Source organism: Gorilla gorilla, chromosome 18 (genome assembly GCF_029281585.2).
Source record: "Gorilla gorilla gorilla isolate KB3781 chromosome 18, NHGRI_mGorGor1-v2.1_pri, whole genome shotgun sequence".
Classification (NCBI taxonomy): domain Eukaryota; kingdom Metazoa; phylum Chordata; class Mammalia; order Primates; family Hominidae; genus Gorilla; species Gorilla gorilla.
Window position 1 is genome coordinate 3696819 of NC_073242.2, and position 19654 is coordinate 3716472.

The 19654-nt window shown below is 58.3% G+C and overlaps 2 protein-coding genes across 14 annotated transcripts in view; one reads left to right on the forward strand and one right to left on the reverse strand.

The window, feature by feature from the left end:
• The first annotated feature begins 114 nt into the window (after nt 1-114).
• MPG (N-methylpurine DNA glycosylase) lies at nt 115-8171 on the forward strand. Of its 3 annotated transcripts, none has more exons than XM_019011651.4 (5): nt 115-133; nt 1142-1265; nt 2362-2595; nt 5382-5586; nt 7726-8171. In XM_019011651.4, the coding sequence occupies exons 2-5, from the start codon at nt 1242-1244 to the stop codon at nt 8100-8102; spliced, it is 840 nt and encodes a 279-aa protein (XP_018867196.2). In that variant the 5' UTR covers nt 115-133; nt 1142-1241; the 3' UTR covers nt 8103-8171. The 3 variants fall into 3 exon arrangements, with proteins under 3 accessions (XP_018867196.2, XP_055220685.2, XP_055220686.2); XM_055364710.2 differs by lacking the exon at nt 115-133 and adding an exon at nt 646-815; XM_055364711.2 differs by lacking the exons at nt 115-133; nt 1142-1265 and adding exons at nt 1513-1705; nt 2077-2269.
• The window catches only part of NPRL3 (NPR3 like, GATOR1 complex subunit), a 73868-nt gene continuing 56539 nt past the window's right edge, over nt 2326-19654 (reverse strand). For 5 of the 11 annotated variants that reach the window (XM_055364708.2, XM_055364709.2, XM_063699827.1 and 2 more), the window contains 5 exons: nt 15326-15432; nt 14704-14833; nt 11845-12034; nt 10830-11022; nt 8624-9196 (listed from right to left, as the gene is read on the reverse strand). In XM_055364708.2, coding sequence (XP_055220683.1) covers nt 9031-9196; nt 10830-11022; nt 11845-12034; nt 14704-14833; nt 15326-15432 — 786 coding nt within the window. In that variant the 3' untranslated portion in view covers nt 8624-9030. Of the gene's footprint in view, nt 2772-2889; nt 9197-10829; nt 11023-11844; nt 12035-14703; nt 14834-15325; nt 15433-19654 lie in introns of those variants that run through there. The other 6 variants (XM_063699829.1, XM_063699831.1, XR_010131482.1 and 3 more) reach the window with 5 other exon arrangements.

A 19654-nucleotide genomic window follows, 5' to 3' on the forward strand; every position in this document is an offset into this window, starting at 1 on the left:
CCCAGCGTCTCCCACCTGACACGGCCAGGTGCCCAATTGCTCTTCAAGGCCTTTTCAGGTGCTCCTTTCCAGGACCAGGGTCACAGACGTCAAAGCTCAGGAAAAGCCCCTCGAGGGTTTTTGTACGGCAGAGGTGGGTTGTGGGGTGGGATTGTGCCTGCCATAGTGGAGGGGCCCTGCAGACCCAGATAAACCTTCAAGTGGCCAGAAGCGGGGGATGGCTCTGCTGGGTGCTGGGGCTGCCATGGGCCGTGGGAGCCAGCAGTGTGCCCAGCTCCCTCAGGGCCCGTCCCCTAGGCCCTTCCGTCCACTGGGCCCAGCACCGTCCCTGCCCCTCCCTAGGGGCATGGATCTCACTTGAGAGCTTACAAGCGCAGCAGGCGCTGGGCCGTTGGGGAGGCCTCAGAAGCGTAGGACGGCTGCGCACTGCCAGGCCGTGTTCAGCCCTGGTCTGGCCTCAGCCTCTAGAGGAGGCTGCCTGCGCTCCAGCAGGCCCAACCCAGAACGTGGGCGAGCTCCCTTCAGCATCCCTGGGCGGAAAGAGGGATGGGGGCTCTGCTGCAGAGGCAGAATCCGCGCCGCTCCCTCCTTCCTTCCCCCCACCAGCCTGTGACAACCCCGGCCAGGGGCGGGGGCTTCCGCACAAGCCTGGCGTCCACTTCCTGGATAAGGACTCCCTGGCCCACTCCGGACCAGGGCTGGGGCGGCCTCCCAGGCGCTCACTCCGCTGGCACCCCACCGGAAAACACGTCTGCGGCCGGCCCCCTCCCCCAAAGCACGACCACTCCGCCCGGGCCCCTCGAGGATCCACTCAGGTTCACGATGGGCCCGTCCTCTTGGTGGTCTGACCACCGGCTGGTGGAGTGGGCTCTGAGGCCGCCAGGCGACCAGGGCGCAGGCGGGGGCGGACAGCTCATTGGGAGGGGCGCCGGGGCACAGTGGGGGGCTCGCCCCACCCCCCAGGTGCCCCTTTCCCGCTCTCGCTTCGCAGGCACCGCATCAGGCCCGGGAATCGGTCCGGAACTGGCGGTGGGAGCTGGGAAGAGGATCCACCTCCACGTGGTCCGCCGCGCCCCGGGGGCGCAGCCAGTTCCCGGCGCTCACTGCCCCCCTCTGCCGGCTTCCGTCCCCTTCTGCGCAGGCGCCGCTCCGCCCCGGTCCTAGGGGTGCTTCCGTGGTCGGCGGCTGCTGGGCTCCGCGCCGGGGTCCAAGTCCCACGAAGCCCCAGCCCGAGCCGCCGGATGCCCGCGCGCAGCGGGGCCCAGGTGAGCGCCCGCCTCGGCCGCCCCGCGGAACAGACGCGCCCACCCCCAGGCGCAGCAGCGAGCGCGGCCGCGGGAGCGGGAGTGCCGGGGACGGGCGTACCGCCCACCGCCCCGAGGGTTCGGGGGCAGAGCCAGAGCATAGGCCAAGGGCCGAGCTCGGGCCGAGAGCAGTGGCCGCAGCGCCCGGGGGGCTGAACCCACGGCGCGTTGGCAGCGCGGGCCGAGCTGCGGAGACGGTCACGTCAGCGTCCGTTCCAGGCCGACTGGCAGTCTCCGTTCTACATTAACGTCAGCACTCCCGTTAAAAAGAATGCATCTCTCCCATGCCAGGAGGACTTAGGTGCTGCTGAAGACCAGCCCTCCGGGTGCTGCCAGGCCGGCGCTCACCCGCCACCTTCATCTTCCCTCCTCCTTTGCCCCAGGACAGCTGAGGATGTGTGGTTAGGTTCCCCCTACCCATGGGGAGGCCAGAGGTGGGAGGCTGGCGGCCTGCTCGGTCTGAGCAGACCCTCCTAGTCCCTCAGGAGACCTTGCCTTTGCCCCACTTGCTCGTTATCCAACCTGGGCCATGAAGCAGAGGACAGTTAGGGACCCTGAGCACGCGGTGGTCACCCCGGTGCTCACCCCTCCCTGTGTGTCAGGCCTTGGCCCTGCCAAGATCCTGTCTGTGTTTTGAATTCTGGTAAGGGTTGGATGAAAGGGCAGGGTTCCAGAAACCAGCTCAGACGTTTGCTTGGGACCTGCATGATGAGTGGGAATCAGAGGGCACCAGCCCTGCTGTCCCAGGCTCAGGCCCCCATCTGCTCCCCAGGTCATGCAGCCTGGGCCCCCATGCCGTGCAGCTCGCACATATGTGGGGCAGAGCAGCCACCCTGCCACCAGCAGCAGCCGTCCATCGTCAGACGTGATCATTTCCTGAGGCCTCGAGTGTGTCAGGGTGTTTGTGCCTCATAACAACCCACAGGATGGTCACCCCCGCTTTGCAGATGAAGAAACCAAAGCAGGTGGTCAAATCCAGTCCTTGCACCTCCTGAGCCTGACCTTACCACACAGTTGTCTCCTATTCGGATGCTTATTTATTTTTTTTCCATTACAGTTTTGCCGAAGGATGGGGCAAAAGAAGCAGCGACCAGCTAGAGCAGGGCAGCCACACAGCTCGTCCGACGCAGCCCAGGCACCTTGCCCCAGGGAGCACTGGTTGGGACCGCCCACCACTCCGGGCCCGTACCGCAGCATCTATTTCTCAAGCCCAAAGGGCCACCTTACCCGACTGGGGTTGGAGTTTTTCGACCAGCCGGCAGTCCCCCTGGCCCGGGCATTTCTGGGACAGGTAATGTGAACATAGCAGCAAGGTCCCTCCTGAAGTGCCTGTCACTGCAGTTGTCCCTGAACCCCTGTCCGCTGCCTGCTGGATTGGCCCTCGGTTAGTCCTCCTTGTCCTCATGCATTTAGCGGCTTTGCTCACACTGGTCCCTGCTTAGCTTCATCTCAGTTGCCTGAGATCATCTGGGAAGAATGTAGAGATTGTCAGTGCTGCTTGGCCAGGGTGGAGCAGGGGTGCCACTGTCTACCCCCGGCTCTGGGCATCTAGGGCAGGAGCACTTGCACCGTTAGCCTTCCTCACCGGCAATCCACCTCAGTTTTTCCACACGTGGGAACTGTGGCTGTGGCCAGTGTCGGGCTGCCCCTTCCCGCTGTAGTGGCTCACAGTGCAGTGCTGGCTTCCCAGGTCCCCTGCAGCTTAGTGTAGGTCAAAGATCTGGGCTCTGCCAATCAGACTTGGAGTAAGAAGCAGGGACTGCCCAGGTCCCATCCTGGTGGGGCCTACAGTGCAGCCTGTCCCCACAAGCAGATGCTCACACAGCCGTGGCATCTTGGCTGGATCTGTTGGGAGCGAGGTGGTGGTGGTGGTCCTCGATGCCAAAGCCCCAGGCCTGCCTTTCTGGTTCTCCAGAGGCTCCAAGGCCTTCCCTTTGTCCTTTAATGAGCCTACTTTTAGGTTATAATCACCAAGAAGAACCAGAAGAGAAATACCAGTGCCAGGAGTTGGGTGCTAAAGGAGCAGACCCTAGAATGTGGGCTCGACCTCGTGGAGAACAAACAACATTCTGTCCCCATGCGGATCCTTGTAAAAGCACCTTAAGTAATGGGCATTTGTGGCCAGGTGTGGTGGCTCATGCCGGTAATCCCAGCACTTTGGGAGGCCGAGGCGGGCGGATCACGAGGCCAGGAGTTTGAGACCAGCCTGACCAACATGGTGAAACCCCATCTCTACTAAAAATACAAAAATTAGCTGGATGTGATGACGGGCGCTTCTAATCTCAGCTACTCGGGAGGCTGAGGCAGGAGAATCACTTGAACCCAGGAGGCAGAGTTGCAGTGAGCTGAGATCACGCCATTGCACTCCGGCCTGGGCGACAGGGCGAGACTCCGTCTCAAAAATAAAAAAAAAAATACAATGGGCATTTGTGATACAACAAAATGGCACGTGTGGCAGGTGCATCGTAGGAACAGGGCAAGGGCCCAGCATGGCATCAGGGACCACAATACGTTTGTTTCTATTCAGCATCCTTGGCAGGCCACGGTCATGCCCACTTGAGCCCATTGGTGGACAAGATGATGTCCAGCAGAGAAGAGGGTGTCTCACCCTGTGTCCCTTGGACCAGGGACAGCCCTCTGCCCTCTCCATAACCTCCTAGTGGATGCCCTTGCAGACCCCTCAGCCAGGCTTGGGTCATGCACTCATCCCTAAAAGGGTCACTGCAGTGAGTTGCCATGAAATCCCAGGCCACTCTCCGGGCTGAGGAGGGTGTGGTGTCCCCCAGGAGGCTCTGCCAACAAGGAAGAGGGGTGTGTGTTGGCCATGGGGGTGGGGAGGGGTGAGAGGCCCCAGTATCTGCCATTGGTGGAAATGGTATCAGTGAAATCCTGATCAGAAATTTGGGATGGAAAAGGAAACAATGAGAAAAGGGCTGTGGGAACCTCCTCTCCAGAGTGGTAGTTGGGCCCCCCCCCCCCTCAGTGTGCCCCCATGGAGGCACAGGAGTGTGCAGAGTGAAGCCCCTGGAGGGGCATTCCCTCTAAGCTCCAGGGAAGATGGAACAGGGCCACCCTTTCTCCCCTGGACATGGCCTGGCCTGTTCACTTCTGTCCTCACAGCTCTGGATGCCTAAGGATTTCTGGGCTTCCCGCACAGGCACTGACCCCTTCTTCCCACCACCCTATCTCCGGGAAGGCCTCCTGAATGCTCCCCGCGCTGACCCCTTCTTCCCACCACCCTATCTCCGGGAAGGCCTGCTGAATACTCCCCTGGCGAGCATCTAAGCTCCAGTGCCCCTCCTCCCCAGCCCGTGATACTGACCATGGCCTTTGGCACCACAGGGCTTCGTGGGCTGAGGTGAAGGTAGCCTGGCTGTCCAGCTGACCTATCTGGCCTAAAAACGAGAGAGGTGCAGGGGATGTGGTTGGTCCCCAGTGCTCTGCTGTTAACTCTGGGGCTCCGAGCAGTGACACAACTGTTGGCCGTTACCAGGACCATGGTCCAGGCTGGGGCACCGTGGGGCAGCTGGGCCTACTGTCAGAAAGCCGGAGGGTGGGAGCTGAGTATGAGGGTCCCTTGTGGCCACCTCAGCAGCCCAGGTTTAGGGGACTTCACGGGCTCTGGGATTGGCCAGGTAAATGATGTGGGGACATCCTTGGGGTCCTGTGCCTTCCGTGATGCCTGGCCTCGTGCTAAATGCTGATGGTTTTCTCAAGGGTACTTGGGAAAGGAGGAAGCTGGGGAATGGAGGGTCCTGCTGAGAGGACTTGGAGGTCGACCTGCAAGGTGAATCCATGACTGCCGGTTCCCAGCCCAGCCTGGCTGTGGCCTGAGGTGTCTTCGGCCTGCGGTCTGGTTGTCTAGCAGGGCTGGAGGAGACAACTGGTGCCCTCAGTGGCCACATTCAGCCTCAGCAGGAGCAAGAGAAGAGGCAGGATGGAGACGGGGCAAGGTCCCTGGCTAGACCTGGGCGGCTGACACACCCTGAGCTGGGGAGATGAGGTCCAGGCTGGGCACTGTTAGGGTGAGTGGACCCCCATCCCTTCCCGCCCTGAGCAGAAACTGACTGCCCACAGGTCCTAGTCCGGCGACTTCCTAATGGCACAGAACTCCGAGGCCGCATCGTGGAGACCGAGGCATACCTGGGGCCAGAGGATGAAGCTGCCCACTCAAGGGGTGGCCGGCAGACCCCTCGCAACCGAGGCATGTTCATGAAGCCGGGGACCCTGTACGTGTACATCATTTATGGCATGTACTTCTGCATGAACATCTCCAGCCAGGGTGAGCAGTACTGGGGCACGGGGGGTTGGAGGGCTGGCAGAGCCCTGTCCGCTAGCAGCCAGGGGACCACTAGGAGGACTGAGGTGGGGCTGGCATTTGAGCGAGGAGGTGCCACTTCCAGGCCAGGCCAGGGTTTCGGGAGCTCTGGCTACGTTGACGGGGCAGGGCTGGTTAAAGGGGTAAAAAGGGCTGGGTGGGGCCGGGCGCGGTGGCTCACGCCTGTCATCCCAGCACTTCGGGAGGCCGAGGCGGGCGGATCACCTGAGGTCAGGAGTTTGACACCAGCCTGGCCAACACGGTGAAACTCTGTCTCTACCAAAAATACAAAAATTAGCTGGGCATGGTAGTGGGCACCTGTAATCCCAGCTACTAGGGAGGCGGAGTCAGGAGAATCGCTTGAACCCAGGAGGCGGAGGTTGTAGGGAGCCAAGATCGTGCCACGACACTCCAGCCTGGGTGACAGAGCAAGACTCCATCTCAAAAAAAAAAAAAAAAAGAAAGGAAAAGAAAGGGTTGGTTGGAGTGGAGGCAGAAAGGAGGCCGAGGACACAAGTGTCGCCTGCCCTTCACGGAGGCAGCTCATGAGGATGAGAAGCTGATTGGAGAAGAGGATGACTGCAGTGCTAAGAGCAGCGTGGTCAGGTCGCCAAGGATGGAGCAGTGGGCACAGCAGAGGGAGTTAGGGTCGGCAGAGGAGTCGGTGAGGAAAGGGAGGTTCGGCAGGAAGTGATCAAAGGGGTCGTGTTTTTGTCAGGATGTGGGACTTGGATGTGTTCTGTGTGAAGGAGCCAGGGCACGGGGGTGTGGTGATGAGGGCGGCCAGGCTTTGACTCATTTGCAGGTGGCTCTGTGGGGGCTCAGTGAGACAATGAGGGGCATGTGCCCTGTACCCACAGGGATGTAGAGGGTCCTGCTCCTCCCTACTGAGGTGGGTCAGGGTGGGCAGCGGGCACCCCACCTGGTGAGCTGGAAGCAGCGTGGGAATCACAGAATGGACGGGAACTTAAAGGCTTTGCTTGGCCTTGATTTTATCTTGAAATACTTTGACAGCTGGCTGGTTGAGGGTATCTGCTCACAGGAACGCCGCATTTGCTGGCTTTGTCCACTAGTGCTCCCCTCTGGCTGCTGATGCAGAGCCTCAGGTGGCCGCAGCCCAAGAGTAGGGACTGGCTTGGCCACCTCCAGGCTAAGCTTCTGACTCCCAGGTGGCTGGGAGGGCCAGGGGTGCACAGGTGCATCACAGCAGGTGCTGCCTTGCTGGAGGGCTAGGGCTCTTCTGGCCAGGGTCCAGGTCATCATTGTCCCCAGCCAGGAATCCAAGGGGCCTTTCCAAACCTGCAGGGCAGAGGGAATTCGGGTATCTGTGCTTGAGTGAGCCCCTGGCCCAGGAGCCTTCGCTTGCTGTCTCTGCTTCTCAAGTGGCCTGGCCTGGTGAGGGAGGGGGCTAGGCTGGAGGAGGGATCCCAAGGGAGGTGAGGGGGCTTCGTCAGCCTCCTCCTGCCCTGCCTGTGCAGGGTGTTGCAGTCAGTCCTTCCACTGAGTCATTGCATGGGCTCTCCCAACATCCGGTGCACACTGGCAGCTGCTCTAAGCCAACTCCTAGCCCCCACCACTTGACCAACACAAACACTGAGTGGGTGAGACAGAAGGGGAGCGCTGGGGCCTGGCTAGGCCAAGGCTTCCTGCTTCCTGGCTGAATGATCGCACCCGAGGACTGGCTCTCTGGAGCTTCCTTTGCTGGCTTTATAGCTGCTGCCAGTCACAAGACCAGGGGAAGCCAGGTAGAAAGGAACTGATACCCAGCATTTGTCATGTGTTTTTAACAGTCTGGCTTTGTGGGGGCGGCCACAGTGGGGGAGGCCCTGCCTGGTGGTGGAAGCCAGAGGTGTCCACAAGAGGCACACCTCATGGTGCAGGCTTGGAGGATGGCAAGGTAGGCAGAGGGGTCTGGACACAGTGAGGTGCAGCCCCCTCTCACCAGGTCAGACCCAGGAGATGGTACAGGTGCACAGAGCAGGTCCCTGGCCAAGGGAGGAAGGCAGCTGCACCCTCCCTGCAGCACAGGATGTCTGGATGTGTACTAGGGCAGAGAGGACAGGAGCCTAGGGAGGCTCCACTTCCAAACTGTCCGTCCCACAGGGGACGGGGCTTGCGTCTTGCTGCGAGCACTGGAGCCCCTGGAAGGTCTGGAGACCATGCGTCAGCTTCGCAGCACCCTCCGGAAAGGCACCGCCAGCCGTGTCCTCAAGGACCGTGAGCTCTGCAGTGGCCCCTCCAAGCTGTGCCAGGCCCTGGCCATCAACAAGAGCTTTGACCAGAGGGACCTGGCACAGGATGAAGCTGTATGGCTGGAGCGTGGTCCCCTGGAGCCCAGTGAGCCGGCTGTAGTGGCAGCAGCCCGGGTGGGCGTCGGCCATGCAGGGGAGTGGGCCCGAAAACCCCTCCGCTTCTATGTCCGGGGCAGCCCCTGGGTCAGTGTGGTCGACAGAGTGGCTGAGCAGGACACACAGGCCTGAGCAGAGGGCCTGCCCAGACAAGATTTTTTAATTGTTTAAAAACAGAATAAATGTTTTATTTCTAGAAAACTGTGCCTTAGCCAGAGCTCCTCTAGGTGATCAACACATGTCTGGAGCTAGCTCTTCCTCCAGGACACGAGAGCTGGGGGCCCTGAGTACGCAGCGCCAGGCCCGGTGTGGATGCTGGGGATAATCATCAGTGTGGGAGCCGAGAGCCCCTGAGGGTGGGGTCCTGCACAGTGGGCCATGCCTCCACCAGCAAGATGTGCACAGGTGACAGGGCTGCTCCAGCCTAGCAGGGCCAGCCCAGGCCCTCGTGCCCCAGATGGTCAGGACCAGGTCACAGCTCGGCTATGAGCCTGTTTGTGGCTTCTGTGGACTGTGGTGAGGACTGGGCCAGGAAAGGCTCAGGGTAGCCTGGGAGGAAGAAGCGCATGGCAGACAGAGGTACTGGGGAGGGGGCCACAGGGCATTTCACAAATGGAAGGCTGTCAGAGAGACAGGGACAGGCCACACAAGTGTTTCTGCACATTCTTCAGGGTGGCCACAGACTGGGGGGTCCAAGGAGTAGGTGTAGGGACAGAAGGAGGGTCTGAGAAACGCACAGCCCACATGGGCCTAGAAGGATGCGGCCTCACCCAGAGACAGGAGTCCTGGCAGGCCCCCCTCCAGCGTGGAGATGCCTACGCGTGCGGCAAGGACTGGAGGGAAGCGTAGGAACACAGAGGGCAGCAGCCCCACAGCGGAACCACCAGGGGCAAGGACAGCGGGGCTCTGCAGGCTTCACTGGGCCACGGCCAGCCCGCATCCACCCAATGCCAGGCCTCAGGGCCAAGAGGGCTCAGCCTCAGCACGGGGGGAGCCCTGGGGTGGGGAGACGCAAGCGCCCACCTGCGCACCCCAGCAGCCTTCCGCCCTCCGCCTGGGCTCAGGGGAGCAGAGCCTGGAAGACGGCAATGACGGGGTCCTCGTGGGTGGTCACCACCAGCACGCTGCGGAACTTGTCAAACAGCATGAGCAGCTGGGAGCGCCGCGTGTTCTCGTTGTACATAATCTCCTCCAGGTGGTGGCGGCCGCGGAAGTAGTGAAGGAGCCTGGAAGGGATGGGTGGGCGTGAGCCCAACCTGACACCAGCCCCCAGAGGCCTCTGCTGAAGAGCCACTGCTGGGAATCAGCTCTGAGCTGCCCACAGGCCTGAGCAGAGCTGGCGGTGAAGGCCAGGGAGGCAGCCACCACAGCCCCCCAACAAGGGTAGGCAGGCCTCCTGGACCCCATGCCCACCACGGTCCCGGCTGACCAGCAGGTGGGCGGAGTGGGTCCAGGACGGCAGACGGCTGTTCAAACCCAGAGCTGCCCCAGCCTGCGTCCTGATGTTGGGACCAGGGGTCTGCTGGTGGCTTCTTTTTCGTGCTACAGTGAGTCCCATGTAGCTCTGGAGCCAAATGGTCACTGCTTTTTTTTTTCCTTTTTTGAGAGACGGAGTCTCACTCAGTCACCCAGGCTGGATTGCAGTGGCTCGATCTCAGCTCACTACAACCTCCCACCTCCCAGATTCAAGTGATTCTCCTGCGTCAGCTTCCCAAGTAAGCTGGGACTACAGGAGTGTGCTACCACACCTGGCTAATTTCTCTATTTTTTAGTAGAGACAGGGTTTCATTATATGTTGGCCAGGCTGGTCTCGAACTCCTGAACTCAGGTGATCCACCCACCTCGGCCTCCCAAAGTGCTGAGATTATAAGCATGAGCCACTGTGCCCAGCCTGCTTTTTTTTTTTTGAGACGGGGTCTCGCTCTGCTGCCCAGGCTGAAGGTGCAGTGGCGCGATCTCGGCTCACTGCACCTCCCGCCTTCCCGCCATTCTCCTCCTCCCGCCAAGCTCCGCCTCCCGCCTTCAGGCCATTCTCCTGCCTCAGCCTCCCCAGTAGCTGGGACTACAGGCACCCGCCACCACACCCAGCTAATTTTTTGTATTTTTTAGTAGAGACGGGGTTTCACCATGTTAGCCAGGATGATCTCGATCTCCTGACCTCGTGATCCACCCACCTCAGCCTCCCAAAGTGCTGGGATTAAGGCATGAGCCACCGCGCCCGACTTTTTTTTTTTTTTTTTAATGTCACCATCATTTGGAAGGTCACTGCTTTAGGGTGCTTTCTGCAACTCAGGCTGGCACAGAGGAGGCTAGGATGCAGGTGACACCTGGACCAGCTGCTCAGAGGAGTTGCAAGTGGTTCTCTCGAGGGCCTGGAGTGTGGTTCTTAACCGGGAACTCAGTCCCTGACAACCTGACCACTCCCGGGAAACTATGCCCCTACACTGTCCCCCAAGTCAGGGTGGGGCTGACAGAGACCACTGAGCCACATCACCTTTAACATGGGGGACCCTGGATGCCCGCAGGGCTTACAGTCCTGGGCAAACCCCTGCCAAGTCCCATGAGGGTGAGAACTTGGCACTGCCTCTCAAGGGACAAGAAACATCTAAGAAGTACTGGAGAGAGAAGAGTCCCAAAAATAGGCATGCCAGGCCCATGGCCCGGAGTCTTGGTGACAAGCCGAACCCTCAGGCCTGGGCAGTGGCACCTGCCCCTACACACCTGAATGCAGAGACTCCATCTCGAACAGGGCCCCATCTGTTCTCAGGGGATTTGGTGGTTCTGTTGCGTACGTCCCTATCCACTTTCTGCCCTGACCCTGCAACTGGCCCCAGTCCCAACGGGTCAACCTACACCCACCTGGCAAACATGCGGAGGTCCTCAGGGTTCTGGGCTGCGGGTACACTGAGGATGGCTGCGCGTTCATGCTCCGACAGGCTGGCCAGCAGGTTCTCCGTCATCCTCTGGTTCAGTGGCGAGTCCCCGCTGGGAAGTAGCTCTGCGCTGGAGTTGTCCATGCTGGGGCTGGTGAGGGTCATGTCATCGCTGCTGGCTGTGGGGGGCATGGGTCAGGGTGACCAAGTGGAATTCCAGGACACCCAGGGGAACAGCGAGGGCAGAGCCAGCAGCCAGCCTCCAGTGACACCCCTAACTCCTACAAGGGTTAGGGTACATCTGCCTGCAAGCATTCGCTGCTACCCCACCTCCTGGGTGTGACACTCCCCTCATATGGCTGACTTGGGAAACGGGTAGCCTCCCCTCTGGGGGCAACCTCAAGGGACCTGAACAGAGGTGCAATGTGTGCCCCACAAACACCCCAAGGTGGGCCTGGGCATCCTGTCCCTCACCCAGGATGGAGGACAAAGCACCCTGGGCAGGTGGGGTCCTCACATGAAGCATGAAGCCTACAGCCAGACCTCAGCCAAGGGGGGACTTTCAAAGTCTTCCACCCCCTTCCTTCCCCAAGCCTGGGGACCGGGGACCTGGGACCTGGCAACAGGCTGCTGCCCTCAAGCCACACTGGCCATGACAGCTCTTCTGGGGCGCAGAGGTGTCAGCTGTCCTGGTAGTGGTATGAGATCCTGCTCTGCTCCCAGGCTGGGGCAGAGATTCCAGCACTGATTTGCTGGGCTGGGAGCTGCCCCTAATTCTAGCAAGCCTGCTGAAGAGCCCGGAGACAAAGCTGCCACCTCAGAGTCACGGTGGTGCTAGGAGACAGGAGAGGTGTCTCCACGGGGGACACGAGGCACGTGCATGTGCGTGTGCAGCCGTGTGGAGGCCCCTCATCACTCACAGCACTGCCCACGTTGAGCCTCCTGGATGCCACCCCCAAGCGTCTCCCCTGACTACCACAGCGGTGCCCTGGGGGCCCTACTTGGGGAGCCAAAGCTGAGGGCGTTGGGCGTGCTGAGGCTGCGACCGCCGACCCGGGCAGTGAAGGGGACGTCGTCCTCTCGCGGACGGGGCTCCTCCTCGCTGGGTGAGGCCATCAGGCAGACATAGGTGTGCAGCTGGATGAGAAGCCGGCGCTGCAGCATCCACACCACCATCTGGATGAGCTGGGTCTGCGGGTGGCAGCAGGTGAGGCTGGTCCCCCTCCCCACTCCAACTTCCTCCTGGGGGATCAGGGAGCCATGGCCCTAGACATGGCCAGAGCACGCTCCCTGTGCTGACTCACAGGCAGAAAGGCCCTCTTCTCAGAAAGGGAGCCCCCAGCTGCCAGCCAGCTCTGCAAGGCCCGCTCACCCTCCTGGGAAGGGAGAGGGGCCAGGGGAACATCTGGATCACACCTGCACAGGCTCCCACCACACACCGGGGCCACCCAGCGTCTGGCTGAGGAGCAGGACCTGAGACGTGGAGGCCCCTGTGACTGCTTCGCTGAGCAAACCCCCCACACTGTGCTGCTGCAGCTGCCCCTCTGCCTCCTCTCTTCTTTGGCCCACTGGCCCTGGAGTTGGACCCAGCCAGCAAGTCCACCTCCAGACAAGCCCAGACACTGTTTAAAAAGAGGCTGTGGGCAGGTACCCTGAGAGCAGAAAGTCCTCTCCTTGGATCTACCTGAAAGTCCACCCTGAGCACAAGAGTGGATCCACAAGAAAGCTGAGGCCAGTGACCCTGGGCTTGGGGGTGGAGCACCCCCGCCGCCCCCACCGTGAGAAGGCATGTCCTGGCCAGGCCCTCCAGTGTCTCTGGGTTAGCAGGTGGGGCTGGCAGTGAGGAACAGTGAGGAGCCTTGTGCCAGGTAGAGTCCAGTCCCCATGAGAAAGCACTGCCCAGACTCAGGCGTTGAACAGCAAGGAGTGTGAGACACATCAGTGTCCTCAGATACACATCTGTCTACTCATCTCTGGGAGGGTCAACAAGGAGCTGCTGGCCAGGGTCACCTCCTGGGAGGGGGCTGGGGAACTGGGGATGGGAATGGGGGATATATCCCAGGCAAGTAAGAAGACTTGGTCAAAAGGACTGCAAGATATCCAGACTTCACATGAATTTAAGAAATAAAACAGACGCGGGTGGATCACTTGAGCTCAGGAGTTCGAGACCAGCTTTGCCAACACAGTGAAACCTCATCTCTACTAAAAATACAAAAATTAGCTGGGCGTGGTGGCACACACCTGTAATCCCAGCTACTTGGGAGGCTGAGGCAGGAGAATCACTTGAACCTGGGAGGCGGAGGTTGCAGTGAGCCAAGATCATACCACTGTACTTCAGCCTGGACAACAAAGCAAGTTTCTATATCAAAATAATAAAAAAAAGCTGGGGGTAGTGGCTCATGCCTGTAATCCCAGCACTTTGAGAGGATGAGGTGGGTGGATCACCTGAGGTCAGGAGTTAGAGACCACCCTGGTCAACACGGTGAAACCCCGTCTCTACTAAAAATACAAAAAATTAGCCAGGCGTGGTGGCGGGCACCTGTAAACCCAGCTACTTGGGAGGGTGAGGCAGGAGATTGCTTGAACCTGGGAGGCAAAGGTTGCAGTGAGCCGAGATCATGCCATTGCACTCCAGCCTGACGTGCAATCAAAATTAAATAAAATCAATAAACCAAAAATAAAACGGGCTTCCCAGCACTGGAGCCCAGGCAGAACCGGGCTCCACCTAGGCCCCTTGACAAGGCCTGGAGCAACACTCAGTCATGGCCTGGAAAAGCCACTCCGTTATCTAGACCACAGGAGGCCTCTGAGAAGGGAGCACCAGCAGCTCCTCCCTAAGCACTGCCCCAAGAGAAGGGGTGCAGAGAGTGCCTTTATTCAGCTGGTACAACCTGGCTCAGCTCCCAGAAACCAAGGGCTCTATGAAAGACCGCACTGAGAGCTCTGTCAGGTTTAGCATCTAAAGGAGCTGAAAAACCAGAATCATTCTCATTCATAATTTGAGAACGGAAAGGGTTTGACTTTAAGGACTGGTTTTGCCTAATAGATCTGGCACTTACTCAAATACTTTTGGAGACAAAGACTTGAGAACACCCAGCTCGTCTGTCTCCAACACTGTGTCCTATCTGGCCCTGCTCTGAGTCTCTGCCCAGAACTCAGTGGAGGGGAGGATGGCAAAGCCACCTCAGCACAAGGCTATGACACCTGCAGCCCACAGGGGAGGCCACTGGCCCTGCCACAGATGCAGGTGCACCAGTTCATCCCACAGACCTGCAGGAGGCCTTCTATCCCCCAGCCACTCCTAGCTCCCAACCTGCCTGCCCATTGCCCTGACCCAGGCCCACTAGGGTCCTCTCTAGGCTCTCTTGAATGAGGAGATTCTGGGGACCAGTGACCCCAGAACTCATACCCACAGACCCTGTGGCCACCTGAACCATGGCAGGGAGTGAAGACAGAAGCAGAACTCTCAGAGGGTCAGGCCTGGCCCAGTGAGAACAAAACTGCCTTTGCAGTCCCCAGTCCCAAAGGGGTACAAGGCAGGTCTGTAGGCCCAGAAAAGGTAAGCACTCTCCTGCTTAACTCGGTTCTAACACTAAAAACTGCCTGCCACAGCCAGGGTGGGCTCTATGGGGAGGGAACAACTGCCCAAGTGTTGGGTCACTGGCCAAGCATCTGCAGGTGGCCCGGCAGCTGACTTTTGGGTCCTGCTGGGCACGTAGCACTTGCACGGCAAGCCCCCAAAACCAAGGAGAAGCAGGTGGCAGTGCTGAGGGCTCTCAGATCAGAACCAACAGCCAGGCAGGTAGTGCCTATCCACTACACACCTGCCACTCTGGGCTCCTTGAGCTTCTGTGACTCACCTCCTGCACAGCGGGGGCCAGGGGATTCCTAAATTCTGACAAGGAGACCGGCAAGGAGAACTTGGCAAGAACGGACGGCAGGTCATGAGATGGGAACTGGTGGGAGAACTGCTCGGCCAGCGGGGAGTACCTGCAGGCAGGTGAGCATGCCAGTGAGTGCAGCAGACCCCCCACCGTGTTCTCAACACTGGCCTCAGTGGGCAGCAGAGAAGCGAAGTGTGGCAGGTGGGCCAGGACAGTGCGATGAGGGCAGAACAGTATGAGGCCAGGCAGGCCTCCAGGTGGACAGAGCCTGGGCACTTCCCCTTGAGCAGCAGCAGGAGCCATGGGCACAGTTCATCCTGCATCTCACCTCTGATCCCTCAAGGTGGATTAGGAGATCCAGCCTGGAGGAGGGGGCCAGGCATATGGGGGACACAGGAGAGCCACAGAGCACAGAGCCAGACCAGAATTGGGACCTGGGTATGCTAGTGGCCAGGAGTTAGGCTGAAGTGAGAGCCTGGCCTTGGGGCTTCCACAGCCTTTGGTGCCTGGCCAACACAGAGAACAGCATCTGGAGGGCCCTGCCAGCCTCACCCCTTCCCACTCGGGGCTCCAGGCTCTGGCAGCCAGCAGCACTCACAGACATACGCTGGCATTGGGAGACAGCATGTAGACGTTGTTCTCACACAGCGGGTAGATGATGATGGCCTTGCCCCAGTACACCAGATGAGCTGCAAGCTGGAAAACCTGCAGGCAAAAGGGAAGCTGCAAGGACCATGCCTGAGGCTGGCCCACCCGGAGCTGTCAGCAGCTCTCAGCCTGGGTGGCCATGGGCTACCAGCCTGGAGAGGCTGGCCCCAGCCTCATGCAGAACACACCTGGTGGCTATGGCCCGAGACTTCCTCCCTAACGTGGAATAGCACTTTCCCAACCTCTCACTAGGATGTGGGGCACAGCCAGCACACAGCACTTTCTGTGAGCAATGGTTTTTTTTTTTTTTTTTGGAGACAGTCTTGCTCTGTCGCCCAGGCTGGAGTGCAGTGGCACAATCTCAGCTCACTGCAACCTCTTGCCTCCCAGGTTCAAGCGATTCTCCTGCCTCAGCCTCCTGAGTAGCTGGGATTACAGGCACCCGCCACCACGCCCAGCTGATTTTTGTATTTTTAGTAGAGACAGGGTTTCACCATGTTGGCCAGGATGGTCTTGATCTCTTGACCTCGTGATCCACCCACCTTGGCCTTCCAAAGTGCTGGGATTACAGGCGTGAGCCACCGCACCCGGCCACAATGGCCTTTTTGTCACTGCTGCCTGTGCTGTTTGGTGGCACTGTTTTCCCATCCTATGCTGTCTTGACTCCCACTGAAGAATGGTGGTCTCAGGCCACAAGCATGGGAATGTCTGGGGTGCTGGGAACACAGCGCTGGCCCAGCTGGGCAGGGGGCTTAGCTGGATGTCCTGGCAGGGGCACAGCCCTCTTATACCCCCTAAAACTCCAGCATGGCCTTGCCCTGATGATGGGTGTGGAGTCACTCAGCGTGCCACCCCTACATACCCAAAGGCCCCAGGTCTGCCCCATGTGCCCCGACTCCCGCAGAGACCCCCCTCCCAGCTTTGCTCTTGTGGACCCTTGAACATCAGGAAACACAAACACACCCAAAACCCCTTCCAGAGGAAAGTTCGGGCCTGAGGTCTGAGAGCACAGCACCCCAGCACTTCACAAAAAGTTGTGTGAAATCCTAAGCTCTCGCACTTCTGCCTCTGCATCAGCCCAGGACACCACTCCACCCTCTTGGCAGGTAGGCCTCTGTGGAGGTGAGTCACCCCTGCCTGGACACAATGCTGCCCTGCTGCTGAGGACACTTATACCTCAGCTCAGAAAACAGGGACTCCAGACTGAGTGCAGTGGCTCATGCCTGTAGTCCCAGCATTTTGGGAGGGCAAGGCAGGAGGATCGCCTGAACCTCGGAGTTCGAGACCAGCCTGGGCAATATAGTGAGACCCTCATCTCTACCAAAAATTTTTATTTAATTAGCTGGGCACTGCGGCACATGCCTGTAGTCCCAGCTACTTGGAGGCTGAGACAGGAGGATTGCTTGCACCTGGGAGGTGGGGGTTGCAGTGAGCCAAGATTGTGCGAGTAGTGCCCCCAATGGCTCCGCCAACCCCGACATGGCAGGTTTCAGCTCCATCACCGCCCTGTTCCCTCACCCCATGTGCCACTCGCATGTCTCTCTCAAAAAGACACGCCCACTTTCCCCCAGCTCTGCTCAGCATAGTGGTCTCCACCTCCTGCCTCTCCCTGCAGCAGCCTCTCCAAGATGCTGTCCATTCTGGAAATTGAAAATCAAAAATCAGTACTTCAGGGCAAGCATAAGGTGCCAGCAGGACCAGGCTCCCTCTGGAAGCTCCAGAAGAGAATTCGTCCTGCCTCTTCAACGGCCAGTGTCTCTTGGCTTGCGGCCACGTCACTCCACTCTGTCTCTGTGGCCACATCGCTGCCTCTTTTTATCAGATCTTCCTCTGCCTCCCTCTGATAAGGGCCTTAGTGATTACATTTAGAGCTCAACAGGATGATCTTCCCATCTCAAGATCTTTTACTTAGTAACATCTCCAAAGTCCCACATGAGTTCACATTCATAGATTTTGGGGATTAGGATGTGTATATCTGTGGGGGCCATTATTCAGCCAATCACAACGAATATACAGCACGATCCTAATTTTCATAATACAAAATAAAATGTTTGTATATATACATATATATATATATATATATATATATATATATATACACACATAATAAAATGTATATATACAGATAAAAAACCTGGAGGGATCTAGGTTACCTGTGGGATATGGGACTGTGGGAACTTTCTGTGTCTATAATTTGTGTAGTGTTTGAAGTCTTAAAACATACTAATTTTATCATGACACACCCAAAATTTACTTGTAGATTCTCTCTGGATTGATATAAACATGAAGAATTTTATTTTATTTTATTTTTTGAGACTGGGTCTTGCTCTGTTGCCCAGACTACAGTGTGTAAAATCACAATTCACTGCAGCCTCGAACACCAGGGCTCAAGTGATCCTCCCACCTCAGCCTCCTGAGTAGCTGGGACCACGGGCACACACCACCATGCCCAGCTAATTATTTAATTTTCTGTAAAGACAGGGTCTTCCTATGTTGCCTAGGCTGGTCGTGACCTCCTGGGCTTAGGCAATCCTCCTGCCTCATCCTCCCAAAGTGCTGGGATTACAAGCATGAGCCACTGCACCCAGCCACATGAGGGACTTTAAACTATCTGGTGACATTCACACCTGAGGCAGATGCTCCCCAGGGGGCTATCTCCAGAAACAGAGTGACCCACCAGGGCTGGGCCCCAGGGGCTTCCGCACCGCCACACCAGCAGCAACGCCCTGCTGACCTGCAGCAGGGACAGCAGGGAAGGGGTACAGACAGAAGAAAACAATGACAAACAGCCTTCCCTCTCCCCAGTCAAGGCCACGGCAGGGAAGTGAAGGGGACATCAAAGGGAGACCAAAGCTTTGTCCAAGGAGACTCTGAGAGCAAGGGTGAGAGGCACAGTGTCCACACAAACTCCTGCCAGACAACCTCAGAAGAGGACATCAAAGCTTTGTCCAAGGAGACTCTGACAGCAAGGATGAGAGGCACAGTGTCCAGCACAAACTCCTGCCAGACAGCCTCAGGAAAGCCAGGCCCAGCTCCTTTCAAAAGCTCAACACAGGACCAGTGAACAGCCACAGGCATTTACCATGTGGCCGGTGCTCATCAGGACACAGAGGGTCACTGCCTCCCTCACTCTGCAGGGTTGTATGGAGTGGTGAGTTCTTTTAAAATTCTCTGTCTCCTGAATGCTATGAAGGTGGGCAGGACATGGTCTTTACTGAGTCCTGTCCAGCCCATGAAGTCCAAAGGCACAGCTGGGCATGGTGGCTCATGCCTGTAATACCAGCCCTTTAGGAGGCCAAGGTGCGATGATCACTTGAGCCCGGGAGTATGAGGCCAGCCAGGGCAACATAGGGAAACCCCGTCTCTACCAAAAAAAAAAAAAAAAAAAAAAAAAAAAAATTAGCCAGGCGCACACCTGTAGTCCCAGCTACTTGGGAGGATGCTTGAGCCTGGGTGAATCATGATGGCACCACCACATGCCAGCCTGGGAGACAGAGCAAGAACCTGTCTCAGAAAAGAAAAAAGAAATACAAGGGCAATTTGGTAAGTGCTCTCACAGAGGATAGATAAGGGGTCCTGAGATACAGAGGCGGGAGACTTACTCTCAAAGACAGAATCCAAAAAGGCTGCTTTCGGGGAAAAGTGGCCTGAGAGTCAGGCCTTGTTGGACAAGTTCCCCCAATGTGCTAAGAAGCAGAGACCTGTTTCACAGGCCAAAAGAGCATGGAAGCTCAGCCAGAGGGACCCAGGCGGGCCCACCTCACGCCTGTGTTCCTCGGCAGCCTCTGCTGCCCCCTGGTGGCCATGCTGTGCACACCGCCACCAGACGAGGGCGCCACCCACAGGCACCACCTGCTCCTACCTTCAGGCAGTATTTCAATGGTCCCGTGGCTCTGGGCCACTCCCACATGACTAGCAGCCACAGCTGACTCCATGGCCTGTTGGCCACCCCATCAGCAGCCCCTGCTTCTGATTTCTCCCCGTGCTTTTTTTTTTTTTTGGAAACAGAGTCGCCCAGGCTGGAGTACAGTGGCGCAATCTCAGCTCACTGCAACCTCTGCCTCCCAGGCTCAAGTGATCCTCACACCTCATACCCCCAAGTAGCTGGGACTACAGGTGCGCGCCACCACACCCAGCTGTTTTTTTTTTTTTTTTTTTTTTTTTTGTATTTTTTGTAGAGACGGGGTTTTGCCATGTTGCTCAGGCTGGTCTCAAAGTCCTGGGCTAGGATGACAGGCATGAGCCACCGTGCCCAGCCTTGCCTGTGCTTTTCCTCCCA